Source organism: Sceloporus occidentalis, unplaced genomic scaffold, assembly GCF_023333645.1.
Source record: "Sceloporus occidentalis isolate IW3139 unplaced genomic scaffold, rSceOcc1.0.p SCAF_3, whole genome shotgun sequence".
NCBI lineage: Eukaryota > Metazoa > Chordata > Lepidosauria > Squamata > Phrynosomatidae > Sceloporus > Sceloporus occidentalis.
In genome coordinates, this window is record NW_028316983.1 from 66,073,503 (window position 1) to 66,095,830 (window position 22,328).

Here is a 22,328-nt window from a genome sequence, read left to right on the forward strand (position 1 = left end):
GTAGTCATGGCAACATTCAGATAAAATGGGGTTCTTGAAGCTTTTCTTCTTTTTCCAAGAAAATGCAACATGTCTTTTTTTCTAAAGAAAGTGGTGGTAACATTAACACCTATGTATGATGCTTGCTGCATTACTACTATGTGCCTTACAAGTTCCTCTCCTACTAGTTTATGCCACCTCACACCAGCTATTTACTCAGTCTCTTCAGTACACACCCTCACTGGTTTTAAGGAAAGGGTTATCCTGCTCTTGATGCAGCTAGGCAAGTGTAGCAGTTAATGGCATAATGTGTGCCTTAGGCTGGATAGCCACATTCATGATGCTGGCTGTGTGATCCTAGGCCAGTTACTTTCAACTTAACTTACTCATAAACTTGTTCAGGGTGGGAGGGAGACTATATACACCACTGTGAGCTTCCTTGAGACAGACCAGGATAAGCACGCCATAATTAATAAAGCAAGCCAGAAATGCTTCTGTTGTGGAGAGAGATGGATACGCTGCCTTATCAGCGTGAGCAATATCATGCAGTAAAATAACGCAGTATTAAGCTGGCATGAAAAGGTCTGAAGCTGATAAAACGCTGATGCGCCGCTCTAAACACCAAGCCTCCTTTAGACACCCAGGCTTGAGATCTCAAAAACTATTAAGCAATCCTCTTTTGCCAAGGGCTGCCACCTAGGCACCAAAAGGCAAGACGCTTGAGTCGGGGAGTGTGCAAGGCAGAACCAAATGGGTCAGGAAGGTGGACAGGAGATGATGGGGAACTGCAGCAGACACAATGACAGTGCACAAGGCACCTCTGCACAGGCAGCCAGCGCTACCCAGCCTCCTCGTTTTACAATGTACGAGAATTTCTTGTAGTACCAGCAGCTGGGATTAGGTCACCTGAAATGCCCAAATCTAACCGTCTTGACAGGTGGGGTGGACAGCCGAGAAGAGCTGCCTCCTAAGGCTGACATGGCAGTCATAATCACCCTCTGAATGACAGACTGGGGGGGGGGGAGACATGGAGCTACAAGAGATACCTAAAGAACTGTGGCCCTGCCTGAACAATTGTTGTTGTTGTTATCTGCCTTCATGTCCGACCCATGGCAACCCTATGAGAAACCTCCAGGTCACCCTCTCCTCAGCCACCCTGCTCAGGTCCTGCAGATTCAGGACTCTGGCTTCTTTGCTGGAATAAACCCACCTGGAATGCGGTCTTGCTCTTTTCCTGCTGCCTTCCACTTTCCCAAGTGTGAGTGAGCGTGATCTGGATGACAGAATCCTAGAGTTGGAAGAGACCCCAAGGGCCATCCAGCCCAACCCTGTTCTGCCATGCAGGAACTCTCACTCAAAGCATCCCCAACAGATGGCCATCCAGCCTCTGCTTAAAGACCTCCAAGGAGAGAGACTCCGAGGAAGGAGTAAGTTCCACTGTCGAACAGCCCTCACTGTCAGGAAGTTCCTCCTAATGTTGAGGGTCCCTGTTTGTCACACTGCCTACCATTCCCTTTTCCTTTTCTGTCATGTCTTTTCTGGCTCAAGGCTATGGAATTCTGGGAGTTGGAGTTTGTTGTGGGACCTCCGCTCTGGGCCCCACAACAAACTCCAACTCCCAGAATTCCATAGCAAGGAGTCAGACAAAGCGTTAAAGCGGTTCCAAACCGGGTTATCCCTCCAGTGTGGACAGCCCTTGTGTTATGCAACGCCCTCCACTCACCAGACGGAGCCGTAAGCGCCGGAGCCGACGGGGGAGAGGTTCTGGTAGCGCTCGGGGACCTCCCAGACCGTCTTGTTCAGCTCCTGGCGGTAGAACTTGGGCCGCTCTTGGGTCATGGCGACCCCGAGGCCGGGAAGGAGGGGAGACCCCTCGAAGAGTCACCGCTGGCTCCTCCTACGGCAGAGAGAGAGGAAGGGAAGGGAAGGGAAGCGGGGGCAGTCGGTGGTCTGCGGAGGCCGGAGCTTGCAGCCAAAGGGGCTCCTATTAGCTCTGCTGCAGCTGCAGCGAGGAGGACTCGCCCGTGACTGACTTCTCCTCCTCTCGACCTCTTCCTAGATTCCCCCCCCCCGCCTGCCTCTGACCAATCGAGGGCTGAAGTCTCGCGAGACTTTGGGGAAAGGGAAGGGGAAATTAATAAATAAATACACCACACAGACATTACAGCCTCCCAGCCATGCCCCAATATGGAATCTCAAGCAACCCGGGGAAGTCTCGCGAGAGTTGGGGGAAAGGAAAGAAAGGGAGGGAGGGGTTTGCTGAAGCGCCCCCAAGAGGAAGGGCTTGGGCTTTTTTGTGTTGCTTTGCTTCTTTCTCTCTGACAGCTATTGCTGCTCCTTAGGGGCCACGTGGGTCGGTGGCTGAGGGCTGCAAGGGGAAGCCTCCTTCTCCTCAAAGGTCCAAAACACACTAGAAATGATCCAGTTTGAGACTGCTTTGACTGCCCTGGCTCAGTGCAGGGAATTCTGGGAATTGTGGTTCTGTGAGGCATTTAGCCTTCTCTGTCAGAGAGAGCTCTGGTGCCACAACACACTACGATTCTCAAGATTGCTTAGCCCTGAGGCAGAGCAGTTAAAGAGGTCTCGAAATGGTTTAGAATCTGGAAGAGACCCCAAGGACCATCCACTCCAACCCCCTTCTGCCATGCAGGAACTCTCAGTCAAAGCATCCCTGACAGATGGCCATCCAGCCTCTGCTTAAAGAACTCCAAGGAGGGAGACTCTACTTCACTCCGAGGAAGGAGTGTGTTCCACTGTCGAACAGCCCTTACTCTCAGGAAACTCCTCCTAATGTTGAGGTGGAATCTCTTTTCCTGCAGTTTGCATCCATTGCTCTGGGTCCTGTTCTCTGCAGCAGCAGAAAACAAGCTTGTTCCCTCTTCAATATGGCATCCCTTCAAATATTTAAACAGGGCTATCACATCACCTCTTAACCTTCTTTGCTCCAGGCTAAACATCCCCAGCTCCCTAAGTGCTTCCTCATAAGGCATGGTTTCCAATTCCAGACCCTTCACCATTTTAGTCGCCCTCCTTTGGACACATGGCTCCAGTTTTTCAACATCCTTTTTGAATTGTGGTGCCCAGAACTGGACACAATATTCCAGGTGGGGCCTGACCAAAGCAGAACAGAGTGGCACTATTAGTTCTCTTGATCTAGACACTATACTTTTATTGATGCAGCCTAGAATCTCATTGGCTTTGTTAGCTGCCGCATCACACTGTTGACTCATGTTCAATTGGACTCACAGATCCCTTTCACATGTAGTCTTCTTAAGCCAGGTGTCCCCCATCCTATATCTATGCAGTTAATTTTTGTGCCCAAAGTGCAGTATCTTACATTTCTCCGTATTGAATTTTATTTTGGGCCTGAACAGCCGGGCCAAAATAAAATTGCTTTGGGTCACTTTGGAGGTATGCTCTTTAAATGATGCATGCATCCTAAGAGGCCAAAAGTTGAGCCAAAGCTGCAGTGCACTCATGTTCACAAAACTACAGTTCCCAGAATTCCATAGCACTGAGCCAGGGCAGTCAAAGCAGTCTCAAAGTGTTTTATTTCTGCAGTGTGTTTTGGACTCTAGTCAAGCAGCCTTTGGGAGGACAGTCCTCCATGCTGTTGGGGATCAACAGCTTGTTTAGACCCTGAGATTTGGTGGCTTGGCTATATCCCATGTGTTTTGCATTGTGTCTTCAAACACACAGAGAATGAGTGGTTGACTCTTACCCAGAATGGTCATTCTTGTGAGGCTGATGACAAGATTCACCCCCACCTAGGGACAACCCCCCGAAACCAAAACCCCAGGCTTATTTGGATGTTGCTGGACATACGAGTGCCTGCACTACTTCTCTAAATCTCTGAAGGTTTTTGAATTATTTCCTATTGAATTATTGGGTTTACAGAGTTGTTATGAGATTCAGAAGGTTGCATTACAGTTTGCAGCGTTGGAGATTTAGGTCTCATTCACACTTACGTTTTTGTCCTGAGATCCAGATCTGTGCAGTGACACAATACAGGATCGATGTTCCCGCTACAGTTTATGTGTCTGAATCTCTCTGTGGCATTTAAAAACCTGGTTGACATTCACACACACACAATTCAAAATGGAGGCACCTCCATTTCCAGAAACGATCTGCGTGATCCACATCGATTCGTACTCAGACTACCAAAGATCTGGATTGCTCTGGATCTTGACAAAAGATGCGGTAAGGGACCCGCTGTTGGATACATTCAGGGCCAGTGTGAACATCAGGGAAATAGCCTGGTTTCACACCGGGTTATTTCCATAGTGTGAATGGGGCCATCGTTTGACGGTCTGCACTTGATCAGTCTCCCATAACACACACCAAATTTTAAAATATATTAATGCAACACCTTAATGGGAGGTGACTCTGCTGGTCCCCAAACATTTATGGGCTGCTGAAACGACTGAGGGAGGAATGACTGAGGGAGCTGGGGATGTTTGCCTGCATCCCTTTAAAAGGCAGGAGAGAGAGTGTGAATGGGACAAGGCTCAGTGGGAAGAGAAAGGCCAGGCGCCCGTTTGTTGGTTTTTTAATTAAATTTAATTTTAAAAAATTCTTTAAAAACATCACATCTCACCAAATGTTCACTTTAGCCCCACAAAACTGTGGACATGTAAATAAATTTAGGCTGTGTATGGGATATTGTAATTTAAAAGGTATTATTTTAATTGTGCTAGTTGTTTATGTCGCAACTGTTACCATGACATCCAGCGGTATATATGGAAATCATGATTCATGAGAAACATTACTACCAAAAGCATTACTAAGGATTGTGTACGGTGCGATATTGGAGGAGGTTACCACACTGGGTGACGCCAGCCCTAGTGACTCCACAAGGTTTACTTGGATGTTGTTGTATGCTGCAGGAGTTTGCAGCCCATTTGTGGGTTCTCTTCCAACTCTTCCTGCTGCATCTAGGGAGGAGTGCCTCAAGTTGCTGCTCTCACTTTCAGTGGCAGTGAGGTGATGATAAGGATAATCCTACATTCACGGGATGTTTAATAGCAACTCATTTGATCAATAGTTCTGTAGAAGCTGATTAATTTTTATGATCAATACTCTCTTTCTTTCTTTCTTTCTTTCTGCTGTTACTCAGCCAGTATAGATTTGTTGATCCTCAGCTTTTGAGAGACCAGAATCGCCCCTTTGCCATATGGCAACACTGTAGGCTGTTTCCAGCCACTACAGTCTTTTCACTATCTGTGTTGTACACACAACTGCACAAACAGAGAGCTAACTTGCTTCAGGTCTTCACAGGAGGCTGCTGTCACAAGGTTGTGAACCAAAGGAGAAAAGGGGGGAAGTCAGTGTAGCATAACTTATACCAAGAGAAGCTAACCAACAAAAGTTAGGATACACAAAACACACACACACACATATCAATTCATAAATTTGTAGGATTGCTACCCAAACTAAAACAATGCAACCATAATCTATATTTAAATAATACTGTCACAAGCTGCTCAATTGGGAATTGAGGCAAAAAGAGGGAATTGGAGCGCCGTGGACGTTAAAGCGGTATCAAAACGGATTATATCCGCAGTGCGGACCCAGCGCTAGTCCCCCCTCCTGTCTGTAGCGCTTTAAAACTGGCCTGTGACGTCACAATGCCAGCACCAGCGACGTCACACGCGTTACCACACACGCGCGCGCGGCGCCAATTTTTACGTCCTCCCTCCCGCCATAAAACCCAACGCAAGGCCCTCTGAGTGGAAGAAGAGCGTTGAGGGGGGCGGAGGAGGAGGAGGAGGGAGGCGGAGGAGAAGGCGCATGCGCTCCTCACAGAGGCCCGGGGGAGGCGGGGAGGCGCCCGACGCCGCGCCCCTCCCTCTCGTCCTGCCACTCATGCCCAGCAGGGGGCGGTGCCGCAGCCGCTCGGAAGAACCGGTGGGCGTGGCTTTCTCCGCCGCCGCCGCCAACAACAACAACAGCAGCAGCCCCAGCTCCGAAGGCAGCGACGACAGCAGGGCCGAGGAGATCTGGTGGCGCGCGCAGAGGCGGGCCAAGATCCCCGCGGTGCGCACGCCGCTCAGGCCGCCTCGCCCTCGGCCCGCGCATGCGCAGGAGGGGGCGCCTTCAGAGCGCACGCGCGGAGGAGCAGCAGCAGGAGGAGGCGGGGTTCCATCTCTGGCCGCCATGGAGCGGAAAGGTGAGTCCCTCCGTTCTTCGTCAGGGAGAGCAGTTCCCCTTCCTAGGCCTTTGTCATTCTTTGCGGAGTGGGTTCTGAGTCGGGTCCTGTTCCTAAAAGTCTTAACCGTTAGGCCTCCCAGGGCTGCATCCACATTGGAAGAATAACCCGGTTTGGTACCGCTTTTTCTGGCTCAAGGCTATGGAATTCTGGGAGTTGGAGTTTGTTGTGGGGCCCAGAGCGGAGCTCCGCTCCGCTCTGGGCCCCACAACAAACTCCAACTCCCAGAATTCCATAGCAGGGAGTCAGACAAAGCGTTAAAGCGGTACCAAACCGGGTTATTCCTCCCATGTGGATTCAGCAAAGCAACCCATTGTTGTGGATGAGGTTATTGACTCTTTTTTCCTTCTTCTTCTTCTTCTTGTCCATGTCTTCCCCAGTTCTAGCCTTGCAAGCCAGGAAGAAGAGGACCAAAGCCAAGAAAGAAAAAGCCCAGAGAAAGTAAGTGCGAACCAACCACTGCCCCCTCCCTCCCCCCAAAAACTGGCTTTTCCAACTACACTTGTCCTTCTGGATCCACTGGGGTCAGGGGCACAGGGCCCCCGTGAATGGGGAAAAACCGAAAACAAACCTAAAACACCACATTTTTACCTAAAGAGGACACCTCTCTAGGTCTTTCAGTGCGACTTTTGGTTAAAGTTGACCATAGAGTTGCCTTGGAGGACCTAGATATTCCTAGAGAGAACATATTAATCAAAGGCGCAAATATGGAGGGATGACTAGTGTTGGTTGAGAGGAAATGATTTGCGTGTTAATCTGTTTATTTTAATGTACATGTTAAAACCCAGGGTCAGGGGCTTTCCCAGCAGACAGTGGATCACTAGTTAAAAAGGCACCCTGAGACCTGCCATTCAACAACAGAATAATATACTATTATTATTATTATTATTATCTTATTATTACATCTACAAACTCTGAGAATGCTAGTTTTATGCTTCATGTCTCTCTTTGCTGGGAAATACATCAAATAAATAAATAATAGGTATGATTTCTCTGTAACAGAATCCTGCTTAAAAGACTAGAAATACCTCCCTGAAGCAGAAGTTACTTTAAATATTTCAGTAGCTTCCAGCATGTTCTCATTCTGTTACTGTAACTAAGACACAGCTTTGACGATAAAGTATTCCATACCTTTTATTTCTAGACATGTTGATTTCTTTAAAAACATCAAATTGTATTACCTACACAAACTGCTTGAATGTCTCAAATAACGCTACACGCTCAGTGCAGACCACATCGATGGCAGCTAACAAATTAAAGTTTTCCCAGTGATTTGACACTTCTTTATTTGGAATATTTTCTAAGCACAGGAATTTTCCTATTAGCACAATAAAGCATACCTCTTCTCTTTATGAAATCTGCAATCCTATTGAGTAGCTCTGCTGAAAGCAATAAGCCAGTAGATTCTCCCTCATGCTCCCATCAAGACCTTCTCTTACTCCCCATACCTTCCCCACAGATAGTGAGGTTTTGTGGAGGCCGCATGGGGATGGCGTTTGGTATTGTCCCTTCCAGAATCCTCTGGTTTCTTCCATCAGCAGATTTACACAACTGGATCCAAGCAAGGGTGACTATTTTAAAGCCATAGGCAGAACAGGATCCTTACATCTCTGACAAAGACAGGAAGACAGCTTGCTCTTTATTTGCCCTTGATTATAAGGTACTTTATTACTCTGGGGTAGCTGTTATGAGCTGGCCTGGGTTGACTGAATTGATAATCCAGTCCTCTTCATTTTTTCTGGATAGTGCAAAGGAGCAATCCCACAATAAGGTTGCTTCTCTCACTGTCGAGAATCAAGCAGGAGATAACATCTTGCTCCCTCTTCATTTTTCTTGCCTGCCTTTGCCTAGAGCAAACTTTTACAGCAATTTCATTCTTTTTCTGTATGGAAATTTTGATCAGTTTTCTGTCTTCTATCTTAGTCTTGGGTTTTTCCCTAGGTTGATCAATCTATCTTTTAAAACACCTTTTTCTGTATCTATCCCAGATTTAGTTATCTTCATTGATGAGAAGACTACAGATTGATGGTTCCTCAGAATAGATGTGTAGTCTCCGTATTTTCTTATGTCAGTTATGCTTGGCTATATAAGAAGAAAACCAAAGGGAGTTTTCTTCAGAGTTCTAATCCAACAGATGACTCCTGCCCTGTTCTGGATGGTATCAGAAATAACCCACATTGTTTCAATTTCTCATGTGCCCCCCCTACAAAAATGAGCATCAGTGGAATTGGACCAGTTTTACATTTCCTGCAAATTCTGCCAACACTGATTCCTACAACTCAAAATATTTGCTTCTGCCTTGGTCTGCCCTTTAGAGACTGTGCAATGAACTGTCACTATGGATTAAAAGATATGCTACATTCTTGTAGCAAGCTAATCATATTTGGAAATTGAACTTGAAACTTCTTCAGCTCTTTCATATAATAGAAATTAGTATATGGGGTTGGGCTGGATGGCACTTGTGGTCTCTCCGAACTCTGTGATTTTATTATCCTAAGAATGGAATCACATACCATTTCCTCAGCCTTTCAGTTGCGGAGGTGTTCAAAAGGGAATTGTGTCTCTGGAAGCCTCAAGTCCTCTTGAACAAGGGGTGTGCCTCCATCTTGTTTCAGCCTCCAAACAAGTTTTGAGAAACTGGAAATGGCTGGTGATGCCTAGAGATGTGAAGGCCTGGAAAGAAACTGGAAAAAATTATTAATTCCTGCCCTCTCCATGTTTTTCTTAAGCCATGTTTTCTCAGAAAATTTGAAAAATAGATTATATGTAATATTTTCTTTTAGGAGAATGGATGAAATATTAAACATGGTAGTTTTATACTAAGACAGGTTATGCATAATGCATAGTAACAAAGTGACTTTAAATATGTAAAAGGTACCAATATTGCATTTTTTCAGTTTTTCTGAATATTTCCTCATTTTCCCTTAGCTTCAAAAGTTTCACAAATTTTTCATCTCAAGTAATGCCCATAATGGTTGCATGAGGAATGGAAATGGCTTCCAGTCTTTTCAGATTTGCCCATCCCTGCCTTAAAGGAAAACATTTGACAGTTCAAATTATACAGCCTAAGACTTTATTCTCAAAATTGATATAGCAGCTTGTGTTGATTGACTTTTATAATATGTTCCACCAAAGTAATTTCTCATTTAGGCACAGCTTTCCAGGAACAATCTTTTTTAATCTAGTACTTAGATAAGTAAATATGTTCCCATTCTTGTCAAGATGACAATAGTTAATGTTGTTTACTCTCGTTTCAACAGTAGCCATGATGATCATATGTTGTTTTAGATCTCCATATCTATGATGGGTAGTACTGTCTTTTAGCACAGAGTAGCAACAGTAAAAAGAGCAACAGTAGAGATCAGAGCTTTGCTGTATCATTCAAATTCATCTCAGATCTCAGTACTGTACATGCTGTTCCCTGGACTATGAAATCCTCCAGGGCACAGCAAAGCCCCATTTCTTTGCAATCTTAGAATGTATACAGTAGCCATTTGGGTAAATTGAAGTCTTATGTTTGCATCCTCATAGCCTTTCCAATTCTCCCCATCGATAAACTGTCCAGTGATAGAAGAAAAATAACTCTGAGCCCTTTGGGTGATTTTTGCTGTCAAAGTTGTTGCCTGTTCTGGGAAAGGTGGTTCCTGTCTTGAATTGGTGGATATAGTCTTTTGTCCATAGTAAGCACAAACATACCTTGAGAAAACTGACTTTAAGCTATGCTTCTTTTTATGGAATCATTTTGAGTAGTGGCTGTGTTTGTAAATATATAGAGCTATCAACAATTTATTGAAAACCTCCTCAAGTGTAGGGATGAGGTCCATAGAAATATTTAAATATTGTCCTTAAGCATGCAAAACCATATATGGAATATTTCTAATCTGCTTGCCCTCACACACTAAGAATTAGTCATCTTTTTCCAAAAAGAAAAGAATAAACTTTTGTCAAGCTTTTCTACATGAAGGCAATTTTCATAACCAGTCAAATGGTTATTGGCAAGTTGCGAAAACATATGGCATCTGACAAGGTCTTGGTTAAAAGCATACAACCAAGCTTTTAACCAAGACCTTGTCAGATGCCATATTTCTCAAACCCACTAACCACTTGATACTTGGAAGCCTGTGTACTTAAAGGTTTCTTATGAGGGATAGAAGAGAAGTGGGATTGCATGGCATGGTAACTGTTAAATATATTCCTAATTAAAGAGCTTATCCTTAAAAGCACACCAAAACAACAAAGGTGGTTAAAATGTTTCAGCTTCTTGAGAGTTTAGGAATGAATCTGTGGGACATAAATGGACAGTTTTCAGTTTCAAAAAAGGCTTTGCTACTAAATCTATAAATTGAATTAGAGGCACTGGGGGAGATTACAAAGTGGACTGGCAGATGTATATTGTAAATTGTGGAGAAGGAACAACAGTTGAGGTTTGGTAATCATCTTTGGGGTTTAGTAATAATCTGGGGAACAGTTTTGAGTTATGATAGAGGACAACCTTTATTTACCTGGCAATGGGATCTGAGTGCTGCTTTTGTTGGTATCTTCTCCCATTCCAGTAACATCCAGAGATTCTTTGACAACCAAGAACAGAATTTGAAGATACACAATTAAAAATGCAACATCCCAGTCCTCACTAATGAAGGGGTAGAGGAAACCCCAGAATAATTCTGTGAAAACCTTTATTATGAAAATGGCTTGTGAAGAATCTGGTTCTCCCAGTAATTCTACCTTTGCTTTCTGTATGTCTTGTGTTTTTGCCAGCTTCTCTGCAGGGTGGTACCTAGTTCTGCACTACAGGAGAATATACAGGAGGGTCCCAGTATATTGCTTTTCTTTCTTTCAGTATGGTGGTATCCTGCAACTAAATACTATAATTCTGCAAATGTGTCTTGTCACTTCACATGTTTACTGTTAACTTGGCTTTAGGCAAAATCAGTAAACTTCTCTTTTCTTTTAGCAAACCCTACTGTGTTTATTTTTATGAAACAAAACAACTAATCCCACCCCTATCCTAATGTTCAACACTCATGCCCTTGCTTTTTGGCACTCTCTTAGATTGCATATTGCTCTAGCAGAGGATGGGTAAAGTGCAGCCTGCAGGCCACAAGTACTTTGCCAGACCCATTATATAGCCCCCAGAATGCAACTCCTATCTCAGCATAATTGCCCACCCGTGTCCAGAGAAGAGATAGTAGTTTATGTACAATGTGGTTATTGTTGGCTATGTTGTTCAACATGGGAACATTTCCCTGCTCCTGTTAGCAACACCTTCATGCATGCCAAATAACGGTAGAATTTCTAGTTTTTAAATCTTTTTTATTAAGAATTAAAGAAAAATCTACAATAAAATAGTACAGATTAACCATACAAAGAAAAAAGGAAAGAAACTACTAAAGAAAAAAATGACCTCCATCTTTCCTACCAATGGTTATAGATTATATAAAATTATAATTCTCTTGTGTATCAATATTTCATGCTGCTACATCTACATTAATACTATTAATTTTCAAAACCCATAATTAAAACTTTGTCTTTCTGTTGATACAATAAGCGGTTCCAAGTCTTTCTTTAAAATTTCTCTCTTAACAAAGTAGATAATTTGTCGATTTCTGCTAATTCTATCAGTTTCATTATCCGATTACATTGTGTTTTAGTGTTCTTCCATTTCCGAACATATAACAGCCTCACTGCCGCAATCATTTATTGTAAGAATGTTCTGTTTGATCATCTAGCAATCCCAGTAAAAACCTTTCTGGTTGTAACTGTAGTTTTATTTTTTAAAATTTCTGAATGGATCTGCTTCCACTTTTTTCTTGCTTTCTCACAAGTCCACCACATGTGATAAAAAGTGCCATTTAGTACTTACATTTCCAACGTAAAATCAATACCCTACAGTTTAGACAACTTTTCAGGAGTTAAATACCATTGATACATCAACTTACGAAAATTCTCTTTTAAGATTATAACATTACATTTCAAATCTTTAGACCATATCTAAATCTTTAGACCTTTCCCATTACTCCATCTGTATGTTATAATCAGCATTTTTAGCCCATTTTTTTACTGCCTTTTACTCTGATTGAAGTGATTACTATAAACTGTAAGAAAAATAAACATTGAACTGGTTTATGGGGATACTTGGGACCCTAGCCCTTAAGTGTTAATAAAATAAAAACAGGACAAGTGTTAGTAACAGGAGGCCTTTTTAGGTTGAAAGGTAAAAGCAACCTAAGATCTTTAAGAAGGTCCTGTCATACTGTCCATCCTCTCCCCTTTTAACCTCAACAGAGAGAGATCTTGTGGCACCTTTGAGACTAACTGGAAGAAAGAAGTTGGCAGCATGAGATCTCATAGACTTAAGTCTACTTCCTCAGATGCATTTGGTGGAATGGAAAGCCAGGGACAGACCTATATATGCCATTAGTTTGTGAGAATGTCAATTCAAATTCAAAATCCTTTGTGTATGGAAATGAAGTGGCAAGTCGAATTTTGCAGAAAAAGAAATCCCTTTGAGCCACACCAAAACCTGAGGATTCCATTATCTTCCTCCCCATCGCACCCATCCTTTTAAGCAGGCAAAGAAAACCCCTTCCTTCCTGTAGTGCCAAAACTGCATTTTCTTTCTTCCTCTCCCCCACTCTAGGCAGTAAAAGAAACAGTTCAGCCAGCTTTTCTTCCTGCTCCAAACTCCATACCAAAAACTCCAGACAGCTTCACTGACTCACCTCATGTTCCTCACTCTCCCACTTCACTCAACTGCACAGGCATGCTGAGAGAACCATACATTGTGGGTTATACTTTCATTTATTTATTTCTTGAGAAGTGTTGGAATGTAATAAATTGGAGCAATGCAAATTGCATTTCACCTGTATATTGAAAAGTAACTACATAAATGTGAAAAATCAGTTGCAGTATATTTAGAAAGGTTAGCAGTGGGTTGCTATTTTGAGTCCTGGTCTAGAGATGGCATACCTTTGGCATTGCGTTCACTGTGCTACCTCCTTCTAGAAGGATTGTCTTGCATTTGGATTCATTGCTTCATAATAGTATCCTATGTCTACACTAGTATTTTAAGGATAAAGTCCTTAAAAGTTCTCTGCAAGAATTTCTCCTTCTTTCCTATGGTTAAAAAGTTGTTTTCTTCTTCATTTCTGCATACTCCATGCTCACCCAAAGCACAGTAGAAGCTATTTGTGGTTAACCATTTGTTATTTGTTTAATTTAGATCTAGCAGTAAAAAGTTTCAATATGGTGCCTCAAACAGTTGGTTATAGTTCTTTCTTGCAATGAGGTATGTTTGAGAGGAGGAACTAAAAGGAGCTGTGTGAAATGGCTAACTACATAAAATCAAAGCCAGGCGAATTCACATGCTTGAAAGAGTCTTCATCTTGATGAGTAGTGCCAGTGGAGACACAGACAGTGTGTGCCTTGTTGTATCTGACCAGACATCCTCAGGCAAGTGAGTTATCCTTTCTTGAATAAGAAGTGCATATTAGAACCAGAGTTTGTTTGCAGGAGAACCCACTTACCACAGTTATTCAGACTGTGTGGTTTCATTTATCTTACTGCATTCTTATTTTTATATTGGCACTTGTTTCTGCAGTTCTCCACTTTCTGGCTGTTGTGAACTTGTGGGATTGAGAAGCTTCTCTTACTTGGGAATGAGTTTCCAAAAAAGTAGTAATCGTCATTTTCCATTGAGTTACTTGAAGCAGAGCTAGAGACATCATTGATATCTACAAATTTGCATCTGATACTGTGAGATCTGGCACTTCAACATCTCTTTCCTGCCTTGGCCCTAATGCTGGCTTTCTTAGAAGCTTTGAAGGAAGTGACTGGCTGAACAGGAAAATCCTTGGCTCTTCAGTTTAGGGAAAGGAAGTTTGGACAACAGTTTGTATGTATGGAAAGACTTTAGAATTTGAAAAATATCAGAATTGTAGAGAATCTTTGGTCATTCCAGAGTGTGAATAAATGTTGCAGCAAGCAAATTAGCTGAGATCAAACCTCTCCAGTGTTGCTGCAAGCCATTTACCTGCATTGCAGTGTTGTGCATCTGCAGCTAGGTGGTGGAGGCAAATTCCTTTTCTTTTGCTTCTGCACAAAGCTTTGCTCTGTTCAGGGACAGCCAGCATCCTACTTGCCATTTATGTTCCCTGAACCTGTGGGCCGTTTGTTTTTTGATGGCTCTTTCGAAAACGGTTGGCCCATCTTCAGAGATATCTTTATCAATGGGAGTCCATGCTTCATGCAGGTAAGGCTTTCTCTTCTTTCCATTTATTGCAGTTTTGTTGGGGAGGAAAGGGGAGTTTGATTTCCTCAGTGAGGACTTTCCTAAATTACATGAAAGCACACAAATCTGCCTGAAAACTCACCGTACCCTGATACGTAATCTTTACCAGATGCTTGAGAACACATCCAGTGAAGTTAGGGATGTTGAAAATACTGAGGTGCTTGTCAAGAGGATGGTTTGAAATGTTCTGATGCATGAAAAAGACTGCTGTCAAGGCTTCTTGTTAGGATTTGATGTCTTTATAACAGTGTAACAATTCAGATAGCCACCTGCCTCTGTTGAAATGCATTCTCTAGAATTCTTGCACCACCACCCTTTTGTTTCTCCTTATAAACTGGCTTTGGAATTGTTTGAATGGACAAAATGAACAGAAGATGCTTTCTCTGTCTTTTGATTAACAATTTATTTGAATTCATCAATTTTTTACACTGCTTGATTCTAAAGTATTTGTATACTACAGGCATAGCATTGTTTAGTATAGGCATGCTTTGCAGTTCTATGTGATACCTATAAAGATTGAAGGGGCTTTTAGGAAGGTGGGGCAGAAGCAGCTAGAAGGAGAATACTGAACATTTTCAAAATTACACATTTTTTCTGAAAAGGGTATTGTCTTTACAGTCCGTCTTAGTCATGTATACTGTCTGACAAATAATGGTTCAATCATGTTTTAGGTTATGGAATCCTGAAATGCTTAATTTCAAAGATTTAGGGCTCCAGCATATTTATAATATCCACTAGTAATATGACATTTTGATTTGATTTAGAAGAAGGACCAGGGCAGTTGTGAAAAGCCTTCTAGTAACTTCCTTGCTGCAGGAATATTATGCTTGTAGAAGAGACAAGTGATGGCTCACTATCTGTAGCATTTCAAACAGTATGGTGACCAGATCATTACCACCACGACTCAGTGCAATCCATTTTTTGTCCATCCCCTAAAGCATTTTCTAATTGAAGTATATAATAGTGATACAGTGTTCCAGTATTTATGACGTAATTAATAAAAATAGCTTTCCTCTGCTGGGTGTGGTTTTTAGATGGATCATATTGATTGTTTCCTCTCTAGGTTTGGGATTTATTGATTAGCATTTTAATGTTTTTTCATTGCCTGCAGCTGTCAAAATTCCTATTAAGCTATACTACTTCATAAATTTGGCTTTTTGTTTATTCCTGTGTGTACTCTCTTTGCATCAAGGTTTTCTTAAGGTTTAAATAGCCCTTCACCAAGCCTTAGAATAGTTCTATTTCACAGTTACATTGTGAAACTTTTCACAAAAGACTATATTAATTATTTTAAAGAATGACTGCACATTATTTTTTTTAAAAGGACAATTTTTCAGTAAGTCACAAGAATGACTAAATTGAGCTTGTTTTTGTTGGTAATTTATAATTTATAGTATGAGTTACTGTGTTATATCAGATTAAAACTGACAACAGTTACTGAAGCACTATCCTTCAAGGTGAGCTCAACCATTTTTTTAATAAAATAGTGCCTTTATTTATTCACCTTTATTAAATGGCAACAGTTGAGTGCATAGCTCAGCAGTAGAGCTTGTGGTTTTCACGCAGAAGGTGTCAGCTTCAGTCTCCAAGTAAGACTAGGAAAGGATCCTGTATGAAACTGTGGGAGAGCACTGGCTGTCAATTTGTGTAGACAGGCTAGATGGACCTAATAGTAAATTATTATTATTATTATTATTATTATTATTATTATTATTTCCCACCCTTTTTCCAGACTGGGAATCAAAATGGCTTACAAATTTAAAAAAGATTGTCAAAAACATACAATTTATAAAAATGGTCAGATGTTCCACATGGAATGTTAATTTTCAGGTTCTTCCAAAAATGAGTTTTATGTTCTTTCAAAGTACACTGAGTTGTTTGTAAAGCTACAGTGCATATACTTATTTGCAGTAAAATAAGTGAATTGAAAGGTGTTATTACAGTTGTCTCTATGCTTTCATGGGTTTTACCTCTGTGGATTTTATTATTCACTAGTTCGTATCTGCTTCCGCTGCCAGTCTCCAAGCCTTCCCCTGCCACCTTCTAGGATGAAGACACTGTTGGGAAAATCTCCTTTAGTTTCATTGTCCTTCTCCTCACCCACCTCCTCCTCTTTGTCTCCTTTTCCACCAACAACCTCAGCCTGTACCTCTCTTTACCGCCTTGGCACCATAATGCCTCTCCTCACTCTCAGGCCGCCTCACCTCCATCGCCAGTTTCCAAGCCTTCCCCTCTCTGCCTCCTAGGATGATAATACTGCTGCAGAAATTTCCTTCAGTGTCATCATCCTCCTCTTGAGGAGAGGGAAGGAAAGAATGACAACACTAAAGGAGATGTTTGTAGCAGTCATTGTAGGATTAGGCTGGCAGTGGCAGCAACTCATCCTCCTTGCCCTCCTCCTCTTCTCTGTCTCCTTTCCCACCAAGAGCCCCCTCCAGCTCATGGTGTGTGCAGTCTGCAACCAAAGCGGGTTCTGCCCGCTGCTTGCCTGCCTGCTCCCTTGCTCGTTCACTCACTTTCCCTCTCACTGGCTGGCTTGCTGAGTGAGGCAAACAGCCAGCCAACAAGAGGGAAAGCAACTGGACAGGTGAGGGAGTGGGCATGTGAGCTACAGGGAGAAGCCACTTCTGGACCACATGCACCGTGGACTGGAGGAGACTGTTGGCAGGAAAGGAGACCGGGGGGGGGGGGAGCCATTGCTGCAAACCCCTCTTTTGTTGTTGTTAGCTGCCCGCAAGTCAATTCTGACTCATGGCGACCCTGAGGACAAGACATCTACAATTATCCATATCATCCACTGTTCTGCTCAGGTCCTGCAAGCCCATGCTTGGAAACCCCCTGATTGAGTCCATCCATCTGGCCTGTGGTCTTCCCCTCCTTCTTCTACCCTCTTACCTTTCCTAGCATTATTGTTTTTTTCTAGTGATCCCTGCCTTCTCATTATGTGGCCAGAGTATGATAGCTTCAGCTTGATAATCTTGGCTTCCAAGGAGAGCTCTGGTCTGATCTGTTCAAGGACCCATTTGTTTGTCTTTTTGACTGTCCATGGTATCCTAAGTACTCTTCTCCAGAAACACATTTCAAATGAGTTGATTTTCTTTCTGACTGCTTCCTTCATTGTTCAGCTCTCACATCCATACATGGTAATGGGGAATACAGTGGCCTGAACGATTCTGACTTCAGTGCTGATTTGTATGGCTTTACTCTTCAGGATCTTTTCTAGTTCTTTCATATCTGCCTTTCCCATTCCTAGTCTTTTTATTTCTTGACTGCTGTCACCATTCTGGTCAGTGTTTGATTAGAGGTACGGGAATTCCTTAACTATTTCAATTTCATCACTATCTAGATTGAAAACCTCCTTTAATCGGCTGCAAAATAAGTCATTCCTAGGGTGAAATTGGCATTTAAAAACTATTAAAAACAGTTCACTTTAAGATAGTACTGCATTTCCTAGCCCATTTTTTTTATAAAACCATGTTTTAAAAGCCTGTTGGAATAAAAAGGTTTTAGCCCGATGACAGAAGGACAGCAGGAAGAGTGCCACTCCGGTCTCCCTTGGAAGGCAGTTCTATAGTCTAAGGGTAGCTGCCAAGAAGGCCCTTTCTTGCCTCCTCACCAGTCATGCTGTGATGATGGCGAGACTGAGAGAAGGGCCTGTCCTGATGATCTCAGGACCTAGATAGACTTATATACAGTCTACCAGATAATTTGGACCTAAGTCACATAAGGCTTTATAGGTCATAACCAGCACTTTGTATTGTTCTCAGAAAGAATTTGGCAGTCAGTGGAGCTGTCATAACATGGGAGTAGTGTGACTCCTGTAGCGTGAACCAGTTAACATTCTATCTGCAGTTCTTGTTGGTAGCTGAAGTTTCCAAACACTCTTCAGATGCATCCCTCTGTAGAGCATGTTACAGTAAACCAAATGAGATGGAACTGACGCATGGCTAGATCTGATGTCTCAAGAAACAGGTGCAGTTGGCACACAAACTTTTAAATGTGCAAAAGCATTCCTGACTGCCACAGAAACCTGGGCTTCTGGGTTCATAGCTTGAATCTGCATCTTCAGGGAAAGTGTAACCCCCTTCTAACATATGCCAAATCCCTGTTCCCTTTTGGTTGAACAGGAGTACCTATGTCTTGTTAAGTTTCAGTCTATTCAGGGCTAAAGGAGCCCTGGTGGCACAGTGGTTAAATGCCTGTACTGCAGCCATTCACTCAAAAACCACAAGGTTGTGAGTTCAAGACCAGCAAAAGGGCCCAAGCTCGACTCAGGCTTGCATCCTTCCGAGGTCGCTAAAATGAGTACCCAGACTGTTGGGGGCAAAATAGCTTACTTGCTAATTAGCTTACTTGCTGTTCACCGCTATGATCTTTGGAATAGTGGTATATAAATAAAACAAATTATTAATTATTATTATTTACTTTCATCTAGTCCATTACTGATGGCAGACACTGATTTAAAACCAGCCTACTTGGATTGGGTTTGAAAGGAGTAGTAGAATTGGGTGTCAGTCTCAGATTGATAGCATTGCACCCCAAAACTCCAGATGATCTCTCTGAGTGGTTTCATGTAGACGTTGAATAGTGTGGGGATCCCACAGATAAATGGCCAAGGGGTCGAACGGGAGTCTCCCCCCCCCCCCCCCCGTGCCATCTTTTGGGTTCGACCCTCTGGAAGGAATGAAGCCACTGTAAGACAGTGTCTTCCAAGTCCCATCCCAGGGAAGCAGCCCTGAAGGATACCATGGTCAGTGGTATAGAAAGCTGCCAAGAGGCCAAGCAGAACCAACAGAGACACTCCCCTTGTCCAGTTCCCTGTGTAGATCATCCACCAAGGTGACTAAAGCTGTCTGTGCTCCATAACCAGGCCTGGAGCCAGATTGAATTGGATCTGTATAATCCATCTCATCCAGAAACTCCTGGAGCTGAGGCCACAACACACCTTGCCTAAAAATGGTCTGTTAGACACTGGCCTATAAATTGTCCATTATAGATAATTATGTGGAGAGATTCAGAGCTGGTTTGGGATTGGTTTGTTTCCCAACAATGGCCTAACAACTGCCTCCTGTAGGCAAATTGGAACTCTGCCTTGTTATAAGGAAGCATTGACCTCCCCTGTTCACTCATTCAGCCAGACAGCCATCAAAGGAGCTGTGAGTACCAAAATAAAGAATTCCAGGATTTGCAATCTACATTGAATCCACCATCAAGCAGCTTGCATTGCCAGAATTATGTGAGCCATTTTTATTACTCCTAATCCAGAGGTTCCTCCCTCCCATTATCAGCAAACAGCTCTCAGGACCATGAAGGAGTCAGTGATGTAACCCATATACTCCATCTCTAGTGAAGGAATGATTGAATGTTGGTTTGGTGGAATGGAATGCTTTCAAGGAACTTCATGAGAAGCAATTCTGAATATTTATCCATCAGAAGGGATGAGTGTAAGGTTTACTGTAAATATGAAATTCACTGTACCACCCTTTTGATCATGAGTCTGACATATTTTTGGTCAGGTAGTGTGTTCTGCCCAATTTAAAACCATTGTAATTTCTGACAGAAATGATACGTCTGCATTTCAAGGTTTGATTTTTTTAAAATGAGAATTTGTTCTTATCTATCAGTATCCATCCTCAAAAAGCATTTTTGTTTTGACATGTGTTCATTTTCTCTCTTGCTCTTTCTCACTCTCTTTCCCCCGCTTCAAGTATTTGCATGCAATAAGTTTTAATTTATAAATCCGTTATGTCTTCCAGGCCTGAAACACAACATCGAGGACCTGCTGCCCTTTCAGAGAATGATCAGCCTGAACAAGAAGAGGAAATCCTGGGATCAGATGATGATGAGCAGGAGGATCCCAATGATTATTGTAAAGGTGAGTGAAGTCACTGTTTTTACAGTTTTAATGTCCTCTTTTGAGACCAGTAATTAAGGCTGTAAACCTTTGTGGAACTTCTACTGTGTAGGCTAGCAAATTAACTCACTTTGTATATGGAAATGGAATCTTGTTTATGCAGTTTATAGTACAGTTGGAAAGACAAATTCGTTTTTATATCAGGGCTACTGATCTACCAAACAAGATTTACCTTGAATTAAAAATCTTTATAAGAAGGAATATATTTTGGCTCATGTGTTTTTCAGTATTCTTGTTTATGTGAGGGTGATCTGGCTGCGACATCTGTCACCCCATTGATCGCCAGGGTTGATTCAGCTGATCTGGCTGGCTAGGCGGGTGTCCCCTTCCTCCCTCACCGCTCCATGTGCGTCCCTCCCGAAGCTGTGCGCTCGGTGGAAGAGGACGACCATCCCAGATAGAAGGAGTGTACCGTTCTTCAGTCAAGGGTATACGATAGCTGCGCTCGCCTGCTAGAACCTCCAAACAAGTCCTTGTTTATCATTTAACCATCTGTGTGTCCAGCATAGAAACAGTGAGGCTAGTTTCAGAAGGACTGAGAGTTAAATTCATCTGCTCCATTTCTATCCTGGATGCACAGTGCAATATTACCATGAAGAGTGTAGGTGTATCATGTAGCTGAGTGACCAGAATTGATGTGCTGCTTTTGTGAGTCATAAAGGTGTGGTTACCAGATGCAGTAGTCAGAGAAAGGATTTCATTAAAAACATGCCCTCTTAATGTTTTCATATTTGAAGAAATGTAGTAGAAAAAAATGGCACCTGGGGAAGAAGTTCTATTTAACACATAAATCTATTTGGTAAATTTGGTTGGATTTCCCCCCTCCCCCTTTTAAACAGTATAACGAGTTTAGTGAGCGAGCTGTGGATTTTAAAGGATGTATCAGAAAGTATTGGAAGGGTGAATGTAGATTTACAATAATCCCTCTGTATCCATGGATTTTTAATCCACGGATTCAAGTATCCACAGTTGGAAAATATTTTTAAAAACATATAAATTCCAAAAAGTAAACCTTGATTTTGCCCTTTTATATAAGGGACACCGTTTTACTATGCCATTGTATTTAATAGGACTTGAGCATTCACAGATTTTGGTATCCATGGTGGGTCCTGGCACCAAACCCCTGCGGATGTCAATAGCCCACTGTATAATCTGTTCCTGAGACATTCTCTTGTCAGAGCCATAGTTCTGGAATGGATTACTCCATTCTCCTTACATAAAGCAGTTTCTTTGTGATACTCTTGTTTTGTGCATTGTGTGGTAACTGGAAGATACAAGTAGCTTACAAAATGTATGCTCATTTGGAAGGGTGGTAAAATAGGAAGTTGGATTTTTTCTCCCCTAAATAAAATCTTCTGTTCAATGTTTTCTTTGCCTGTTTTTGTTGTGTGAAATTAAGATCCTCTACCCCCTCACTCCCTACCTTTGGCAGGTGAGCTCTTGCAAGTATGATATCCCTGCAAAGAAGGTGGACTATGGCTACCATTATCCATGATCATTTTCTATGTCAGTTGAAGCTGGTGTGAGTTGGAAGTCAACAGTATCTAGAATCCAACATGTTTCCACTCTGGCATTAGTTCCTATCTTAAATTGGTCATCTGACGCTTTTGTGTAGAGAAGATACGTCTCATTTTATACCAGTTCTTATTCACAAGGAGAAACACAGTTGCTCATTATTATTTTTTGTACAGTGGACCCTTGTCTTACGTGGGGGATCCGTTCGGGACCCCCTGCATAAGGTGAATTCCACCTATGCTCGAGCCCATTCATTTGAATGGGGCTCATGTGTGTGGTGGTGCGCGTGTGCCACCCGTTGCACCCTGCACACTCCCTGCGGCTTGAGCGCATACGCTCAAGTCCACATATAAAGCGGGCGTACTGTGTATAGTGGCAGGCCCCAAACATGAAGTTAGCGAGATATCAGACATATGACTGTA

The 22,328-nt window shown here is 42.6% G+C and overlaps 2 protein-coding genes across 5 annotated transcripts in view; one reads left to right on the forward strand and one right to left on the reverse strand.

The window, feature by feature from the left end:
* MAPK14 (mitogen-activated protein kinase 14) overlaps window positions 1-2,013 on the reverse strand; it is a 62,197-nt gene extending 60,184 nt beyond the window's left edge. For both annotated transcript variants that reach the window (XM_089514787.1, XM_089514786.1), the window contains exon 1: window positions 1,703-2,013. In XM_089514787.1, the coding sequence (XP_089370913.1) occupies window positions 1,703-1,818 (116 nt within the window). In that variant the 5' untranslated portion in view covers window positions 1,819-2,013. The remainder of the gene's footprint in view (window positions 1-1,702) is intronic.
* Window positions 2,014-5,829: 3,816 nt separating this feature from the next.
* The window catches only part of SRPK1 (SRSF protein kinase 1), a 38,583-nt gene continuing 22,084 nt past the window's right edge, over window positions 5,830-22,328 (forward strand). The window contains exons 1-3 of one of the 3 annotated variants that reach the window (XM_089514789.1): window positions 5,830-6,148; window positions 6,568-6,628; window positions 20,234-20,352. In XM_089514789.1, the coding sequence (XP_089370915.1) occupies window positions 5,845-6,148; window positions 6,568-6,628; window positions 20,234-20,352 (484 nt within the window). In that variant the 5' untranslated portion in view covers window positions 5,830-5,844. Of the gene's footprint in view, window positions 6,149-6,567; window positions 6,629-20,233; window positions 20,353-22,328 lie in introns of those variants that run through there. The other 2 variants (XM_089514788.1, XM_089514790.1) reach the window with 2 other exon arrangements.